This window comes from Bos mutus, chromosome 15 (assembly GCF_027580195.1).
Source record: "Bos mutus isolate GX-2022 chromosome 15, NWIPB_WYAK_1.1, whole genome shotgun sequence".
NCBI classification, from domain to species: domain Eukaryota; kingdom Metazoa; phylum Chordata; class Mammalia; order Artiodactyla; family Bovidae; genus Bos; species Bos mutus.
In genome coordinates, this window is record NC_091631.1 from 33057691 (window position 1) to 33075952 (window position 18262).

At 39.2% G+C, this 18262-nt stretch overlaps 2 protein-coding genes across 2 annotated transcripts; both read right to left on the minus strand.

Moving 5' to 3' along the window:
* Positions 1 to 996: 996 nt before the first annotated feature.
* On the minus strand, positions 997 to 1941 carry LOC102268864 (olfactory receptor 56A1). Its single transcript, XM_005910503.2, has one exon. It carries the CDS (start codon positions 1939 to 1941, stop codon positions 997 to 999), a length of 945 nt encoding a protein of 314 aa, XP_005910565.2.
* A 10233-nt stretch (positions 1942 to 12174) lies between these two features.
* LOC102268595 (olfactory receptor 52L1) lies at positions 12175 to 13188 on the minus strand. The gene has a single exon (XM_005910502.2). It carries the CDS (start codon positions 13186 to 13188, stop codon positions 12175 to 12177), a length of 1014 nt encoding a protein of 337 aa, XP_005910564.2.
* Positions 13189 to 18262: the final 5074 nt, after the last annotated feature.

Sequence of the window (18262 nt, forward strand, 5' to 3'; positions counted from 1 at the left end):
TACGGAATTTTGCAAATAAGAATTATATCTGACCTTTAGGAAAGCCCATAGGATAAGCTCAAACCCTAAGTTCCCAACTACCAATGTAAATAATGACATCTCTGCCTACCAACTACAATAATATATTATGTTTTCTCACCCATTTTCACTAGATTGTGAATCCAGAAATTTAACCATATGCCATACTTGTACTCTCCTCTTGAGTGCAGCTCCAGACCAGATGGCACATGGTTTTAAGTTAACAGAAGGTCCCCATAAACCACCACACTCAGTTTATCCATTCCTCACATTTCTGGTCTTCTCATTCCCCACTTCTACCTTCACTTGGGTCCTTAGTACCCAGCCTTTCCATAAAGAGTTTCCATAAAACATATGAGGATTCTGTTGGGCATAAGCAGTACCATTATGAATATTATCCTTTTGTAACAGAAGCTGGAACAGTCATGATGAGATAAAGATGGTGATCTCTCTGAGCTCTGTGCCTCTGCTTAGCTCTCCCTGATTCTCAAGGGAGAGGATCTAGAGAGAATATACTTATTAGCTGGAGGTTCACAAAAACGTGCCAGAGATCATGGCCTGAAGAGCAGAACTAGAGCTTCAGTTGTATCTGAGGAAAGAATGCTGTGTCATGAAAGGCTCTGGAGTCAGAGACCTGCACTTGTATTGATGCTTTACCACTCACCAGATGTGACCTTTTTCAATATTTTTCCATAAATTATTGTTTTCTAATACATAAAGTGGAATAGTAATCCCTGTCCTGCAGTATTTTTATGAAGATGAGATTATTTAAATATATAATATTTAGATACAAAGTTAGGTACCTAAGAATATTAGTTTTACCCACTCTATGCAAATGAATTTTGATACCAGAAGGACAGAAACTGGGTAGGAAATTTCACTATCAAACATTAGTTTGCTTTCTGGAATCACAAATCCTGAAATAGAAACAGAGGAAATAGTAATAGGTGTTTCCACAGAAGGCCTTCTTCTGTGTGTTTAAAACCCCCTATGCAACAACTTCTGAAACCCCTGCTTTAACTCTTTGGTTTGAAACCCATATACAATAGGGTTCAAGGCAGGGGGTATGAGGTGATGAAGGATATTGAGCAGGATCAGGATGTCCATGGGGACCCTCTTTCTGGCCACATTTGTCAACACCACAACCAGAAGGATGGTGCTGAAGAAGAGAATGAGGATGAAGTGGGAGCCACACGTGCTCAGAGCCTTGACAGCAGCCCCCTCGGTCTTGAGCTTGAACACAGCTCTTAAGATAAAGATATAGGAGATGAAGATGAGGATGAAATCTGAGCCTAGTAAAGTCCAACCAGCCACAGACTGATAGATTCTGTTCACGGTGATATTGTCACAGGAGAGTCTGGACACAGACAGGTTGGCACAGATGCAGTTCTCAATGACATTTTTCCCACAATAGCGGAGCCGGGCAGAGAGAATAGGAACAGGTGAAAGCAGCAAAGCATTCCGAGCTATGATGAAAGCACTAGCCTTGGCCACAAATTGGTCAGAGATGATGGATGGGTATCGTAGTGGGTGGCAGATGGCCACATAGCGGTCATAGGCCATGACCATGAATGTGCAGGACTCCATGGGGAGGAAACTGTTCATGATGAACATCTGGAGGAAGCAGGCAGAGAAGCTGATGGACCTGAGGTCAAACCAGAAGATGGCCAGGACCTTGGGGATGACGGTGAGGCAGAGCGCCATGTCCAGCAGGGAGAGGAGGCTGAGCAGGTAGTACATGGGCTCGTGCAGAGAGGCCTCCAGCCGGATGGTGATCAGGAGGGTGGTGTTGGCCCCCATGGCCAGGAGGAAGAGGAGGCTGAAGGGTAAGGCCAGCCAGTGCTGCCAACTCTGGTAGTTAGGGAAGCAGATGAGGAGGAATTTGGAGGCTGGAGCAGAGGAGTAGTTACTGGGTGATGTCATGAGGTAAATCCTAAACTGAGGAGATTTTATTTGGGTTTATCTATGGTAAGGCACAGTAATTAGGTCAATAAAAAACAAAACTCCCAAAATATTCTCTAGCACTTACTCATCCAGAAAACTGATGAGATATAGAAGAACAATCCCAAATAAAGGCAAAGTTTTCTAAAGCTACATATTAATGGTGGGAGAGCCTGGCAAATTATTGCTAAAGTTAAATGGAAAAGCAATAAGACAAATAAGCCACAAAATTTAAAAGCAAATAAGAAGAATCACTGCATTAAAACATACTGTAAAGCTATAAAAAATTTTCCAAGGGACAGTGACCAAAGCAAATTGGCTAATTATGGATCCCATAGGCCAGAAATGCTCACTAGTTTACAGATTAATCTATAATTTATAAAGATGTCAGAAAATCACATTTAACTATAGGTCTTTTCGGTGAGTATTGCTGACATAATTTATTAGATAGTAGTTTAAAAAATTAGTTTTTCCTCACTTTTTAGTCACACACCAAAGTAAATTGGAGATGGAAAAATTTATACTCTCAATTCTATGATCATGAGTACTCAGCCACTTCAGTACTGTCTGACTCTTTGCAACCCTATGGACTGTAGCCCACCAGTCTCCTCAGTCTAAGGGATTCTCCAGGCAAGAATACTGGAGTGGGTTGCCATTCCCTTCTCCAGGGGATCTTCCTGACCCAGGGATCAAACCCATGTCTCATGTCTCCTGCACTGGCAGGCAGATTCTTTACCATTAGCACCATCTGGGAAGCATCCCCCAGTCTGTAACATACCCTTTACAAATCTTAGTCTCTGATTCATCCACTTCTCTGTCCTCATTCCTTCCTTACATCATAGAGAACTATTTTAATTAAGTTCATCCTTCTGCTACCTGGATTTCACTGAGAAGAGTGTACTTAGTGTAAAGGGTAATAAAGGAGGGGAAAAGAAAGAATAAGTACAGAGAAAAAAAGGATCAGATGCCTGGATGTACTGTCAGGTAGAAGTATAGAAACAAATTTAAGTTGATGTTTTTTATATTCAGGTGATAAGAATGATTAAAAACTAACTCTCTACTTGAAGAAGTAACACTAATTAGAGGGAAAATGATAATTATTCTCTGCTTTGCTCTGGTTCAACCATGTTTAGAACACAGTGTGCAGTTCAGTGCACCTTGATTTAAGGGACATTTTTGAAACTTTACCACCTAGAAGATTTCCAGGATAAATGGGACTTGAGAACTCATAATGAGGGACAATTTAGGAAAGTGAAGCTATTTTGTGTGATGTAAACATGCCATTGACTTTTAAGAGGAAGAGAAAAACTAAGACCACTAAGGAGAAAAATTACAGAGAAATCTATTTCTGTTTAATGTGAATCCTGTATAATAATTAGAGGAGACTTTTTAGTTAACACTACTCTGCTGGAACATGTTGGGTGAAAGCAATAATCAAATCTCCTCACCAGTTTCCTCACTGAACTCATGGGCTCGGTGCCCAATGTCATACTAAACTCCAAACAATCTCCCATCCTTTCTTTTTCTAAAGTCCCTTAGACTGTTTTTCTGAGCAAGCCAAATGGATTTTAGTCACATACTTGAATGAAATTCCCAGCCATAGGATCCCTTGTATTTAATGATATGGGATTGCTGAGACTATACAAGATCATTCTCTTCCAAAAGGAACCTAGAATTTCTGAATTTCATCCATCCAGTACCACCAGCCTTTCTCTTCTGTTATCAAGAGAGCCATTATTAGAATGAGAATGTCTCCCATTCTGAGTCTTTCGACGACCCAGCTGTTGCAGGTCCAACACAGACTTGCTTCCCTCCCTTAGCCCTGAAACTCACAGATGATGCAACAGATTGGCTCCGAATTAAAACGTCAATTGGCCTGCATCCAGTAACCAGATTGGAACTGCTTCCTTGGCTCTGCTGAAAAAGTGTAGAGGGTTTTATGGCCTGCAGTCAGTTTTCACACTGTTCTATCCCCTCCTCCAAGCCAGCTGGGAACAGTGGTAGTTTAGGATACTGGGGCCCTGCGGCTGGTAATGAACTGGATCTCCCGGGAACCTTCATCTTACTGTGTGTTAAGGTGCTACTAGGTGGTAGTTAAAAGGTGGGAAACAGGACTTGAAACTAACTTGAAGTTCAAATCTGTATCTATCTGTTTGACTCCACAGATCATCCTCTTAAATATTACTTTATTCCACTTTCAGCATTCTGAAATGTTATATTGAAATGTTCCAAAATTTCTTAATGACACCATACCCTTTCCTGCTTTTTTATATTATCCTGAATTCAACTCTGCTGTTTCATATCTGCCTGAATTGGGGCAGCTAATTTATCCTATGTAAACCTCAGTCATTCAATATGTGTTCATTTATTATTATCAACCATTTTTCAAGTAGTAGAATAGTCACAGGAATAAAAAGATGAATAAAATAGCTAAGGTGTCTGCCCTCATCAAGATTCCATTACAGTATTTACATTACATTATAGTATCAGAACTCTCCCATTTTTCATAAAATAAAACCAGTTCTCATAATATTTACTGCTCAAGACTACACATAAACTGGGAAGTTACTTTCGTTGAGCATTAGATCCACATTGATTTTGTATCTCATTAATGTGTTTCACACAATATTTGGAGTGTAATAGAATCAACATATTTTTTCCTAATTAATTAATTCAAGGTCATGTATAATCTGACTCCTTCCTCCTTCTTCAGTGTATTTTGAACCACTTCTCTGAGTGGGTAATTATTTCAGTGACAGACATAATTGACTATCTCTTGGTGGTTTGTGATAAAAATCAGTCAGATTCATTGTGTGATTTTTATTTTTCCTTCACCAAACAGAAAAAGAAAGAGGGAAGGAAAGGGTAGAATTTCTTTGCAAAAGGAAAGACTATACCTTGAGAATTCTTAATCACAAGTCTGCACTTATCATGTTTAGGGGCTGGAATTCACATAATTTGTGTATCCTATAATCTCATAGGTAAATTATTGATTTTGTCAGCTTAAAATTATTTGTGTTGTTCCTTTATTATCCTTCTACTCTTTAGTATGGCCTGTGTAATAACTTTTTCAATAATTATATTGATCCTTTGTGCTTCTCTCTTTTTCTTTGATAAATCTTACCAAGGCTTTATTAACATTATTAATCTTTACAAAGAATCAACTTTGTTCTTTTGATTTATTGTTTTTTGTTTTTTTTTTTTTTTGTCCTGGGATTTCTTTGGAAGGGATGATGCTAAAGCTGAAACTCGAGTACTTTGGCCACCTCATGGAAGAGTTGACTCATTGGAAAAGACTCTGATGCTGGGAGGGATTGGGGGCAAGAGGAGAAGGGGATGACAGAGAATGAGATGGCTGGATGGCATCACTGACTCATGGATGTGAGTCTGAGTAAAGTCCGGGAGTTGGTGATGGACAGGGAGGCCTGGCATGCTGCGATTCATGGGGTCGCAAAGAGTCGGACACAACTGAGCCACTGATCTCTCTCTCTCTCTAATCTAAGTATTATTGATTCAGGTCTTATCTAATGATTTCTTACTTCTGTTTACCTTGGGTTTATTCTTTTTTTTCTAAATTCTTAAGTTGTCAACTTAGATATTAAATCTAAGATATTAAATCTTCATTCTTTCCTAATATAAACATTTGAAATTATAATTTTCCCTCTAATTTCTATATAACTGCCCTCCATAACTTTTATTATGTGTCATTATCAATTAGTTTGAAATAATTTCTAACATTCTCTCTGATGTCTTATCTGAGCCATGGATTATTTAGATGTGTTTTAATTTGCAAGTGTTTGGGACTTATCATAACATCTTATTGTTTTCCAATTTAATTGTGTTAGTTTTTTTGTTTTGAAATTTATTGAGACATCATGTCTGACTCTTTGTGACCCTTTGAACTGTAGCCCACCAGGCTCCTTTGTCCATGGGATTTTTTAGCAAAAATACAAGAGTAAGTTGTCATGTCCTCCTCCAGGAGATCTTCTCGACCCAGGAATCAAACTCACATCTCCTTAGTCTCCTGCATTTCAGGTGGATTCCTTACCCCTGAGCCATCAACTATTGCTACTTTGATTCTTCTTTTATTCTTTGTGGCACTTCTCTACTGCTAGAAATGCATTGGGCTTCCCTCATAGCTCAGTCGGTAAAGAATTTGCCTGCAGTGCAGGAGACCAGGGTTCAATTCCTGGGTCTGGAAAATCCCCTGGAGAAGGAAATGGCAATCCACTCCAGTAGTCTTGCCTGGAAAATCCCATGAACAGAGGAGCCTGGTGGGCTACAGTCCATGGGGTTGCAAGCATCAGACACGACTTAGCAACTAAACTAAACTACTAAGGAGTGATAAATTTGCACTTTTAACTTCCAATAGCACATTTGATCTTCTTTCTCTCAAGAGGCACCCTGTCTCTGTCAGGTGAGAGCATCTAATTCTAGGATGGGAGGTCTGTCTTCCCAGTCCCAAAGAGAAAATCACAATAAAAGTTAGTAAAAGGAAAAACAAAGTATTCATTGCAGAGGTATCAAGTTTGAGGATTAATTGATCTAATATTACAAATAATTATTGAGGACATTTGTTGTGTTCAGGAGTAAGTCAGACACTTAGTATTGAGAAGTAAAGAAATATAAAAGACTCTTGTCTTCTTGGAGTCAAGCATAGCATGGAAGATATATACAACAAAAATATCATGGACTTTAATTAAAATTATAATAATTCTGATTGAAGATCTTGAATGGACAACATTATTCACTTCCTCTCTTTCTCTCTCAAAGTTTTCTTTTTGTATCTCCAGACTTATTTGTCTTTATCCAGAAATTTCTACCTTTTGACCAACTTTGCCCATTTCCCCCATCCCCATACTCTGTGTCTATCAACCACCAACTCTTTCTCTGTGTCTATGAGTTCAGCTTTTAAGATTCTACATGTAAGTAAGAACATACAGTATTTGTCTTTCTCTGACTGACTTATTTCATTCAGCATAATGCTCTCAAGTTCTATTCTTGTAGTGACAAAAAGTTGGATTTTCTTCTTTACACAGCTATATATTAGATATATATAGTATATATACCACATTTTCATTATCCATTCTTCTGTCAAGGAATGCTTAGGTTGCTTCATGGATATTGTAAATCATGCTGCAGATATCTATTTAAGACAGAGATTTCATTTCCTTTAGTTATAGCCAAAAGTGGGATTGCTGGATTATATGTCGTTCTAGTTTTAACATTTTGAGGAACCTCCATAATGCTTTCCACAGTGGCTGCACCAATTTACATTACTCACAGAGCACAGGGTTTCCTCTTCTCCATGGCCTCCTCAGCACTGGCCATCTCTTGTCTTCTTGATGATAGATTTCAGCAAGTATAAAGTGATACTTCATAGTGGTTTCAATTTGCATTTCCCTGATATTAGTGATTGAACACCTTCTCATGTAACTGTTAGCCATTTGGATGTCTTCTTTGGGAAAATATCTATTAAATTCTTTTGCCTATTTTTAATCAGTTTGTTTTTTGTTTTTGTTTTGTTTTGCTATTAAGTTGTATGAGGTCTTTATACAATTAGATATGAACCCCTTATAAGATAGACATTTTGAAAATATTTTCCCTGGTTCCATAGGTTGCCTTTTCATTTAGTTGCTGATTTCCTTTGCTTTGCAGAAGCTTTTTAGTTTGATGTAGTCCCACTTGTTTATTTTGGCCTTTGTTGACTTTGCTTTTGATGTCAAATCCAAAAATTATTGCCAATAATGATGTTGAGGAGTTTACCCCCTGTGTTTTCTTTTGGATTTTTATGGTTTCAGGCCTGCAGACCATTTTGAGTTGATTTTTGTGTACTGTGTAAAATAGGGATCCAATTCCATTCTTCTGCATGTGGTTATCCAGTTTTTCCAACACTGTATGTTAAAAAGACTATGCTTTTCCCATTGCTTATTCTCAGCTCCTTTGTTGTAAATTAACTGACCACCGTGTATGAGTTTACTTCTGAGGTCTCTGTTCTGTTCTATTGATATATGGTCTGTTTTTATGACAAAACCATATTGTTTTGATAACTATAGATTTGTAATATAATTTTAAATATAATGAGTAAAGAAACATAAAAATAATTCAGTAATAGTATTAGGATATGGGAAAGTGTAACAGAACTGTTTCAAATACTTTCAGATATTTCTGGAATTCAAAAGTCAGATTGGATTGAATTTATAGTAAAGCCAGAATAAAAAACCTGCAAACCAATGTATGTATGGAGGGTAGAATTATGAGTTAGAGAAAGAGGAATTGGAGAAGCTAAAACTTGGTGTGAAGATGGGAAGTATTCTTATTAAGAGATTCAGGGAATACTCCAGGCTTAGAATAAATAGAAATGATAATAGAAATGGAAGACAAGTCCTCAGTGGATTGATGAGGAAATTTTCTCATATTGAACTGCATAAAGCAGATGAATGTGTTTGGTATCCTGTGCACACAAAGTAACAAGGAAACCAGCTCCCTCTATAAGTAAAGAGGATGCTGCTCTATCTCCAAATCCTGTCATTTCTGTGGGGCTGGATGAAGAGGATCAGAGTCAATTGACTCTATCTCAAGAGTCAATTCTGAGATAGTGTCAGTACTCAAGGTTAGAAATAGAGAAAAAGTATGGAAAAACAGTCCACTGATCAGCAAAATGCACTATAGTATCACTGGCTTCAGACATAAAAGTTCTCTACTTCAGCAAAAGAAGAAGAAACTCACTGCACTTTTTCATCTTTCTCTTGACAGCCTAAAGGGAATTCTGCCTGTGAGCAAATGACCTATAGAGTCCTACCATCAGGGCGCAGGGGCTGTGACATTCACAGCCTCTGAGGAAACTCACACCACCTACCCAAATCAGTTAATTTTCATCAATGAACAGACATATAAGGGTAAGAATATAAAGTTTTGTGGAAAACTAGCAAGAAAAGAAAGGTCAATGCTAAATAAGCATAAAAACTAATCCATTAGAAAATTCACTAGAAATTCACTAGAGCCAAAAAATGAAAAAAATAGATATAAAATAAGTAATAATAGTTTGGTATCCTTTTTAATGCATCTTTGAGATGGTAGAAAAGTAAAGAAATCTAAATCAACAGAGAATATAAGAAAGTTAAATGCAAAAGGAGAGGGTAGGATGATGAGAGAATAGCATTGAAACATATACATTACCACATGTAAAATAGACAGCCAGTGGGAGTTCAATGTGCCACGCGGGGAACCCAAAGCCAACACTCTGACATGGCCTGGAGGTGTGGGGAGGGCAGAGGGAGGGGTTTCAAGAGAGAGGAGACATATGTATACCTAATGCTGATTCATGCTGATGTGTGACAAAAACCATCACAATATTGTAAAGTAATTATCCTCTAATTTAAAAAAAAGAAAGCCAAAGCTACCATTTGACTGAATGGCCACACAGTTTAACTATTTTAATATTTTAATAATATTGATAAATATTTAACATGGATGACCAAGGTAAGCAGAAAAAACACAAATAAACACTGCTAGGAATTAAATAGGAGATACAGTACAGACACCATGGAAAATAAAATATAAGAAGAAAATGACATAAACAGTTCTCTGATAGTAAATTTGAATGAGCACAAAATAAATGCATTTTACCCGAACAAAACCTTGCAAACATTTTCAAAGGAAATTCTAGAAGACATACGTATCCCACTGGAACGATCTAAAACAAAAACATGTATTTTTAGGTTTTAGCCAGTAACTGCAACAAAGATTCCTCAAAGTACAGTGGCTTAAATCACCTACAAGTGCATTTCTGTCACAGGTTTAAGTCAGGTTTGGTGGCCCAGAGAGCAATAGGACACAAGCTCTTCAATAATGTTACTCTGCCTTCTTCAACACGCATTTCCATCTTGTGATGCAAGGAAGCTCCTTAACATCTGCCTTCCAAGCATCAGAAAATGGTAAAACAGAAAGAGAGAGCAAATTACTCCTTGTATAATCTACTCAAACTAAAGTACTTCTTACTTTGTTTGCAAGTGAGTGTGATACATATTATCAAAGCAGTTGCCCAATGGGTGTGATACAGCATAGCCTGGACTTCCCCTGGACAACTTAGCAGAGTTTTAAGTCCTAGACCTAGAGCCAAGGTGATGAGACTGTGTCATTCCTCCTGCATAAGAGCCTGAACCAGTCCTCCCTAACTCACCCATGTGCACCAACCAAATTAAGACTTCCTACTCAGCTCTATAACAGAAGACTATTTATTAGGAGTAAAGTTTTCCAAAAAAAGAGAGAGAGAGAGAACAACTAGAAACACTAACCATTTACTCCGCCTTTTCTACCCTGATAGGAACCTCTCATCACTAGAGCATCTTACCTCTAAGTAGCAGTGACCTGATTTTTTCCAGGACTGAAAAAAATGTGTTACTTTTTAGGAATACAAAATAATTAAGTCCCATCTCAGTACAATACACCAACTGTGACAAACCCCTTGTAAGTTTTGACACAGTTCTTATTAGCAGAAGTGGACGGAGGGCTTACGAACATCACTCCATATCCACATTGCAGAAAAACCCGTTCTTTCAAGTGGCATAATTATTTATACATGTATTAATAAACCTATGTTTACTAACACCAGACACTAATACAGTATATGCTTGTCAGATCCTGATAATTACATATTTGCTTTGTTTTGTTAAATTAAGACATAAAACACATAAACATATATCCAATACTTGGTTTTATTCCCTCTTTATCCTAGACAAAATTATGGATAAGTTAAAATACAAACAGATATTTTAAAAATAAACTCACTATACACACACACACATACACATATGTGCATAAAGAGAGAGATATTTCCTTGGAAATAGAGATTTTATTACTCTATGGACCTACTATAGTGCCTTCCCACCTTAAATTTGTTTTAAATAAATAAATAACATTCATATTGCAACAAAAGGTGTCTTCTCACACTGCTTTGAGAGAAACTCTGCTGCCCCCCAGGAACGCAATGACCTAGAACTCACACCACTAACTTATAGGATTTGAAGACACTCTGAAACTAAAATCTGCCAAAAGTTAGGACTTTCCACCCTTAACCCAGATGATCTTGAAGGTCAGTTATTAGATGAAGACAGAAAAGATGACATATCCAAAGCTATCATCTTTTCTCTAATACTCAAGGTAGCAGTAACTTGATTTCTTCTAGGACTAAAAATAATTGAAACTTTTTAGGGACTCAAAATAGTTAAGTTCAATAGTAGGGCAACATCTGACAAACAGAAAACAAAGCAATTGTGACAATCCTCTTGTAAGCTTTTACCCAGCTCCTGCTAGCAGAGATGGTAGGAGGTCTAATTGACATCACTAGGTATCCACGTTCTAGAAACAGTTTAAGTAGCATAACTGCTTCTACATTTACTAAGAAAGCTATGTTTATCAACACCAGACTCTACACATGTTACAGTTATGAGACACTAATAAATACATAGCTACTTCTGCTTTGTTAAATTGGTACTTATAAAACACAAATATGTTCAATATTTCTTCCCTTTTTATCTTAAGTAAAATTATAGGTAAATTAAAACACAATAAAGTTAAAATACAAAAAGGCCTTTTAAAAAAGAGAAATCACTACACGTGTTTTTTCATTTAAAATAGAGATCATATCACATTATTTCCAGAACCTATTATGTTACCTGCCCCACTTACATTTATTTTAAATAAATAGCACCTATATTGCAGTGAAAGGTATTCTCTCACATTGTGGCTGTCTCAAATGCTTTAAGAAAGACTCACTACATAAGAACCTGGTGACCTGAAGCTCACAACACTTACAAGCGTTGATGACACTCAGAACTAAAACTAGGCAAACATTAAAACTTCCCTTACCCACTCCAGATGTGTTGTACAGTCCGTCATTAGACAGAGATAGGAATAATGGCATATCAGAGCTATCATCTATTTCTCCTATCCTCAAATCCCTCCATCACCAGGTGTAGAGAAATGTCAGGATCATGAAAGAAAGAATGGAGAAAATATTTACAAGTTTAGCTCTCCAGGCACACCCCAATCAGCCGTGGCGCCAAGTGTTCATGAAATTCTTTGATATGAGACTATTACAACAAGAAGGACTTCTCACAATAGCAGTGGACTCGATCCATATAGCCAGCACCAACCATGGGCTCCTGGCAGCATGGCTGGCAAGAACCTCTGAAGAAAATGATTGGGATGTGTTCAGATCTGTCCTTTTATGTCAAACACCCTGAGTACTCGCTGGCGGATCTGCTGAGTCTTCACCCCATAGACCAGAGGATTGAGTGCAGGTGGCACCAGGAGGTAGAGTGTGGCCAGAAGAACATGGACATGATGGGGCACCTGCCGGCCAAAGCGGTGAGTGAGGAAGGAGAATATTCCAGGCACGTAGAAGACCAGGATGACACAAATATGAGATCCACATGTGCTAAAGGCCTTAAGTCGGGCCTCACCCCCTGGTACCTTCAGCACCGTCTGCAGGATGAGGGCATAGGAAACACCAATGGCCAAGACATCTAGACCAACCACAAGCAGTGCCACTGCCAGCCCATAGGCTCGGTTCACTGTGCTGTCTGAGCAGGAGAGTTTTACCACAGCCATGTGTTCACAGTAGGCATGGCCTATGATGGTGGCCTGGCAGAAGACAAGTCTCCTCAACAAGATGGGGAAGGGGAGGAGGAGGAGTATCCCCCGCACCAGCACCGCCATCCCAATGCGCCCTATGACCCTGGGATGCAGGATGGTAGAATGGTGCAGAGGGTGACAGATGGCTACATAGCGATCCAGAGCCATGGCCACAAGTACCCCTGACTCCATGGAAGAGAACGCGTGAATGAAGAACATCTGGATCAGACAGACGGTGTACCCAATCTCATGGGCGTGAACCAGGAGCACTGCAAGGGTTTTGGGTGCTGTGGAGGAGGCCAGGACCAGGTCAATGCCAGAGAGCATGGCCAGAAAGAGGTACATAGGCTGGTGCAAGGATGGGTCAGTCCAGATGGTGAAGAGGACGGTGACATTGCCCAGTAGGGCAAGGAGGTAAAGGACACACAGCAGCAGTGCTATCCAGTGCTGGCTTTCCTCTAAACCCGGGATGCCGATCAGGAAAAAGGATGGCTCGATCAGCCTCCAGCTGGAATTACTCAGGGTTGTCATCAATGGCTTGGAAAGGGAAGAGACAAAAAGAAAATCATAATTTCTCCATTCCTGGTGCATTTTTTGTCCCTATAACTCTCTATTTCAAACTTTTGCTATGTCTGTCTCTTATCATGATGATTCAGTGCTTCTGAAAGCCCCACGTAACAAGAAATACGAATTAAATAGCTACTATGTTTAACTTCTGCAGAGTTAAAACAAAAATCTTTAAACTAGATATGTTTATTTATATGTGTTAGTCTTAAAAGACAGACACAGTGTGAAATAGTTGTCTTTTCAGTGTAAGAGAGGATTACACACTTGTATTTCTGTATTATCAGTAAGAGTCAGTTCTTGTGGATTATAAATCTATACATCACTTCAACTATCTTTTTTGTAACTCAATGATAATAAAAAATATTGCCCCAAAACTGTGACCAGGGCAGGTACAAAATCTGAAATGCCTGGAGGGCACATATCACCCACCTTTTGCTTTCCTCTCAGATTCAAATCTACAAGTAAAAGAACATTTTTCATTGACATCTCTAAGAAAAATCTCACAATTTTACAAAACTTCATATTTCAGTGCTGAACATTCTACGCAATGAGAAAGTTAATTCTCTCTTAACTACTTCCTTTCTGGTACAAGTTCCAACCCCTTTCTCTCGTATCAGCCTAGGAGTCAGAGGACAGCTGAGCATTTGTGGAAGGCCACCACCCATTGCTCTGATTGGGGCAGTGTCAGCAGAGCAGTGGAGGAAGATGAAGATAAACTTCAGTGCGCAAAGGAGAAGAGCAGAGACGTGTGTCTGAGTACAACCTGCCTCTTCTTTGTACTGGGTTGTTGTGAGTCTAGGGAGAAAGATGAGAGCTGTTTGCTAAGCGTTAATTACTAAAGTAAACAAGAAATCCCTCAATGATTTGTAGAGGAAACGCAAAAGGGACTTTATTCCCAGGAACCTAAAAATGAAGACATATTTAGCTCTCTGGCCAGAAAGCAGAGGACAAGTAACAAAATTTGAAGTTGTTCATTCTTAATTATTCATGTAAATTTAGTCCAAGTGACCTCTCTTCTATGAAGCCTTCCCCAAATTCTGTGAGGCAGCCTGGCGTGTCTCCTTTACTTTTCTATAAAATCACCTTACTGGCCATGTCATTGCACTGATTACTTTGAACTATAAAACTCATTAGTCTGTCAGTCATTAAAAAGTGGGGACTATGCCTTGCTTATGGGCTTTCCTGGTGGCTCAGTGGTAAAGAATCTCTGTGCCAATACAAGAGATGCAAGTTCGATCTCTGAGTGGGGAAAATACCCTGGAGAAGGAAATGGCAACCCACCCCAGTATTCTTGCCTGGAAAATCCCATGGACCGAGGAGCCTCACAGGCTATCCAAGGGATTGCAAAGAGTCATACATAACTTAGCAAATAAGCATGCATGCATGCATGCTTGCAGTCACAGGGCAAGTCCCAGAAAGGCCAGAATTTAATTGGTGCCCAGTAATGTTTGGTGAATAAATAAATATCTATATGAGTACATTTAAAATAAATAAATGTGTATATAAAGCACCCAGGAATCGTGAGAACTTGACAAGACAGACCCTGAACTTAAGGAACAGGAATGATGTAGCAGATGGTGGGGCATCTATGAGGCATGGACTGACTGAGCCTCAGTGCTCCTCACCAAGTGATATTCTGGGGGCCTCATGATAGAAAAACCACACTGAATCTCTCTGCCATAGGAAGCTGTGGCAGAATCCTAGGTGAGTGTCAGAAATGAGGAACTCCTCACAGTGGTCAGTTCCAGCACTGTCTCTGTCACTACAGGCAAGAAGGCTCTTCTTCTGCAGGCTGTGGCCTGTCCCTGCCTCATTAATCTCCTTCTTTACAGTGGTGTGGATTTTATGACAGTAGTGAAGGGAGATGCAGGGACCCAGAGATTAGGCGAGGACACAAAAACTGTGGGTTTGTGGGGATGACCTACTAGGAGAGAGAAAAATAGAGATCAAACCCTCAGATGTAGAGGTCAAATGTCAAATCTGAGACACATAAATAGTCAATGAAATGCCTAGAATAGGGATATAGTTCTCTTGACCTCTAGGCTACCTTCTGAAAATGCATGCTTTACAGTCCCAACGTGTGTGTGTGTGTGTGTGTGTGTTAGTAGCTCAGTCGTATCCAACTCTTTGCAACCCCATGGACTGTAGCCCACCAGGCTTCTCCGTCCATGGGATTCTCCAGGCAAGAACACTGGTCAGTCCCAACATAGGATTGAGCAAGACTTAGCAACATGAAGAGAACTTAGAAAGAGGAGAAAATTTCCAGACTCAAGAAGGTTTCACTAGGACCCTCTCTGCTCAGTTGAAGAAAATGAGTCCCAGTTCTGTCTCCATGATGATCTTCTGCCTAGCTTGGAAGTATCAGTGATAAAGAAGATTTTACATCCAGAAGGCCCACACAGAAATCTCTGAACACCAAAAAGGAAACAAAACACATCACATAGGTCTAGGCAACTCAAATTTTCCAAGGATGTGAAGCATGGTACTAGCTCTGGCAAGACTTGGCTGAATTAGGTAAATAAGACATACCTACATGCACCATATGTGATGAGGATGCCAACCTAGGAGAATGCTAAAGGCCCCTGTGAATGGCTCAGCTGACCATTTACTGGCATTGGGGAGTATATGCAAGCTCGCACATTAGCTTGCAGCATGTATGATTTAAAGGGTAGAAGCTAAGGGGATTGAAATAGAGTGGGTTAGTTTTGAGGAATCAGTGAGTTTGGAGGATAACGTCTCTGAGACAAAGGGAAACAAACTTAGAGCTACTAAGAGGTGTCAAACATATTAGAAGACTCAGAGCCATAGTAGTCAACCAAGAAATAACTCCTATTGCAAGGATTATGGGAAAGATGGAAGTCATCTGTCAAGAGCCTTCCCCAGAACCTTAAGCTCCAAACCTGACCTCATTTTCCACAACTGAAATACAATGCAAAAACTTTTAGCTGGTTCTGTCATCCTCACTCTGAAAGGCAAGTCCATTCTTGTACTGCCCCAAGGTAGGGTTGGTGACTGCAAAAAAAAAGGCTGAGCAGGGAAACTGTCATTACCAATTGCCAGGTCCCAGAAGACACTAAAAACATGCCTGGACAGAGCCAGAGTTAGCCTCAAGAATGACTGGAGGCACACAGAGCCATCTTCTACCCGAGGGATAGCTGGTTGGACAGAGAGACAGAGCAGGAGTGGCAACTTCACCTGATCCAGGGTCCCATTTGTCCAGTGTTGATCATCACCCCCAAGCCTGTACATCCTGATGCTCAGTAAGCTAGGAAACCCCACATTGCTCTGTAAGATCAGACTTCTCACATTCACAGGTCAAATCCAGCCCCAGCAAATTCTTTAGTGGACTCCATAGTTAAATGTGTTCATTCCTCTATCTGTTGAAAGTGTCAGGTGCTAAAAGCCCATAATTAAGTCACTCTCTCTTGCTGATTCATCCAAGACAATTTTTGTTCCTGAGTGCAGTTCTCAGCCAGTGTCTGATTTATATACAAACACACAGACTTGACCCTCTTTGTTCACTTTGAAACAACACTGAAGGACCATCTCCCTCAAGAGCATTGCATAGAATTAGCTTAGGTATCTAGGGTAACTGGATCATAGTTTAACCTCTTTCTCTTCTCCGTATTTCCCTGACATCCTGACAGACATAACCAGGTATAATTTTCAAGTATGCTTCACAATAAACTTCTTGCATACAAACCTCCAAGTCTTACTCTGGAAAATCCAACCTCATGGCACGACAAATGCCACATGTTTTTGAATTGAGTGCTTCTCTCCTAGGGGATTGTGACAGGTCCACAGACATCAACTCCATTCCTACAGCAAGTATGAGATAAATACTGATCCTGAAACAGTTCCTCCCAGTAGGTTCCCAAAGAGGCGGACTTTTGCCATCATATCTAACCAAAATCCCAACCAAAACTGTGATACTTTAGAACCCAGTGCATGAATGCTAAGGTTAATCTGGAAGAATAAATGCATAAAAAGAGCTTTAAAATTGTAGTTTTGTTATATGGTCCTGTTGTGCATTAAATTTTTATAAAAATAGACTATTTAATTCAGTTTTATACTGGCACAAAAATAACCAGGAAGACATATGAAAAAACAGATTACCCAGATATAGAATTAAAGCATGTGTGTGTGTGCTTAATCTCTTCAGTCATGTTTGACTCTTTGTAACCCTATGGACTATAGCCCACCAGGCTCCTCTGTCCATGGGATTCTCCAGGCATAGAATTAATACATATAAAAATTATGTATATGACAAAGGAGGCATAATAATCAGTTAGGGGGAAATGTAGATGTTATTTTTTAATAATTCAAAACAAATTTCTTTACATACTTCTCATTAACATCAAAATTAATTTCATATAAATGTTATGTCACAAAACCAAAAGCTCAGCTATTTAAAATTTAAAGGCTAAGACGTGAATATTGGTCAAAATTTTGAATAAAGAACAGCATTCTGCAATTTTTACTTGAGGAGTGAAATGGTCTAAAATTTAATGAAAGATAAGTAGACTCTCTCCTAATGGTAATAAATAGTAATGATGATAAGAGTAACAATGATGATGAGATTTGTTTCCATATGTTTACAAAGTTCACAGACTACCATAGAGACCATTCATAAATTCCTGGTTAACAACTTCACTGTAAGCCTGAAACATCAAACACTACGTGTTTGATTTTTAAATATAAAGTATAGCTACATCTACTCAAAGCTATCTATGGTCTTTCCAGTAGTCATGTATGGATGTGAGAGTTGGACCATAAAGAAGGCAGAGCGCCGAAGAATTGATGCTTTCGAACTGTGGTGCTGGAGAAGACTCTTGAGAGTCCCTTGGACAGCAAGGAGATCAAACCAGTCAATCCTAAAGGAAATCAGTCCTGAATATTCATTGGAAAGGTTAACACTGAAGTTCAAGTTCCAATACTTTGGCCACCTAATAAGAAGAGCCGACTTATGGGAAAAGACCTTGGTGCTGGGAAAGATTGAAGGCAGAAGGAGAAGGGGGAAACAGAGGAAGAGATGGTTGGATGACATCACCAACTCAATGGATGTGAGTTTGAGCAAACTGCAGGAGGTAGTGAAGAA

What these genes read in the sequence shown, in the direction of transcription:
- LOC102268864 (XM_005910503.2), bottom strand. Translation starts at nt 1,941, where the DNA reads ATGACATCACCCAGTAACTACTCCTCTGCTCCAGCCTCCAAATTCCTC.
- LOC102268595 (XM_005910502.2), bottom strand. Translation starts at nt 13,188, where the DNA reads ATGCACCAGGAATGGAGAAATTATGATTTTCTTTTTGTCTCTTCCCTT.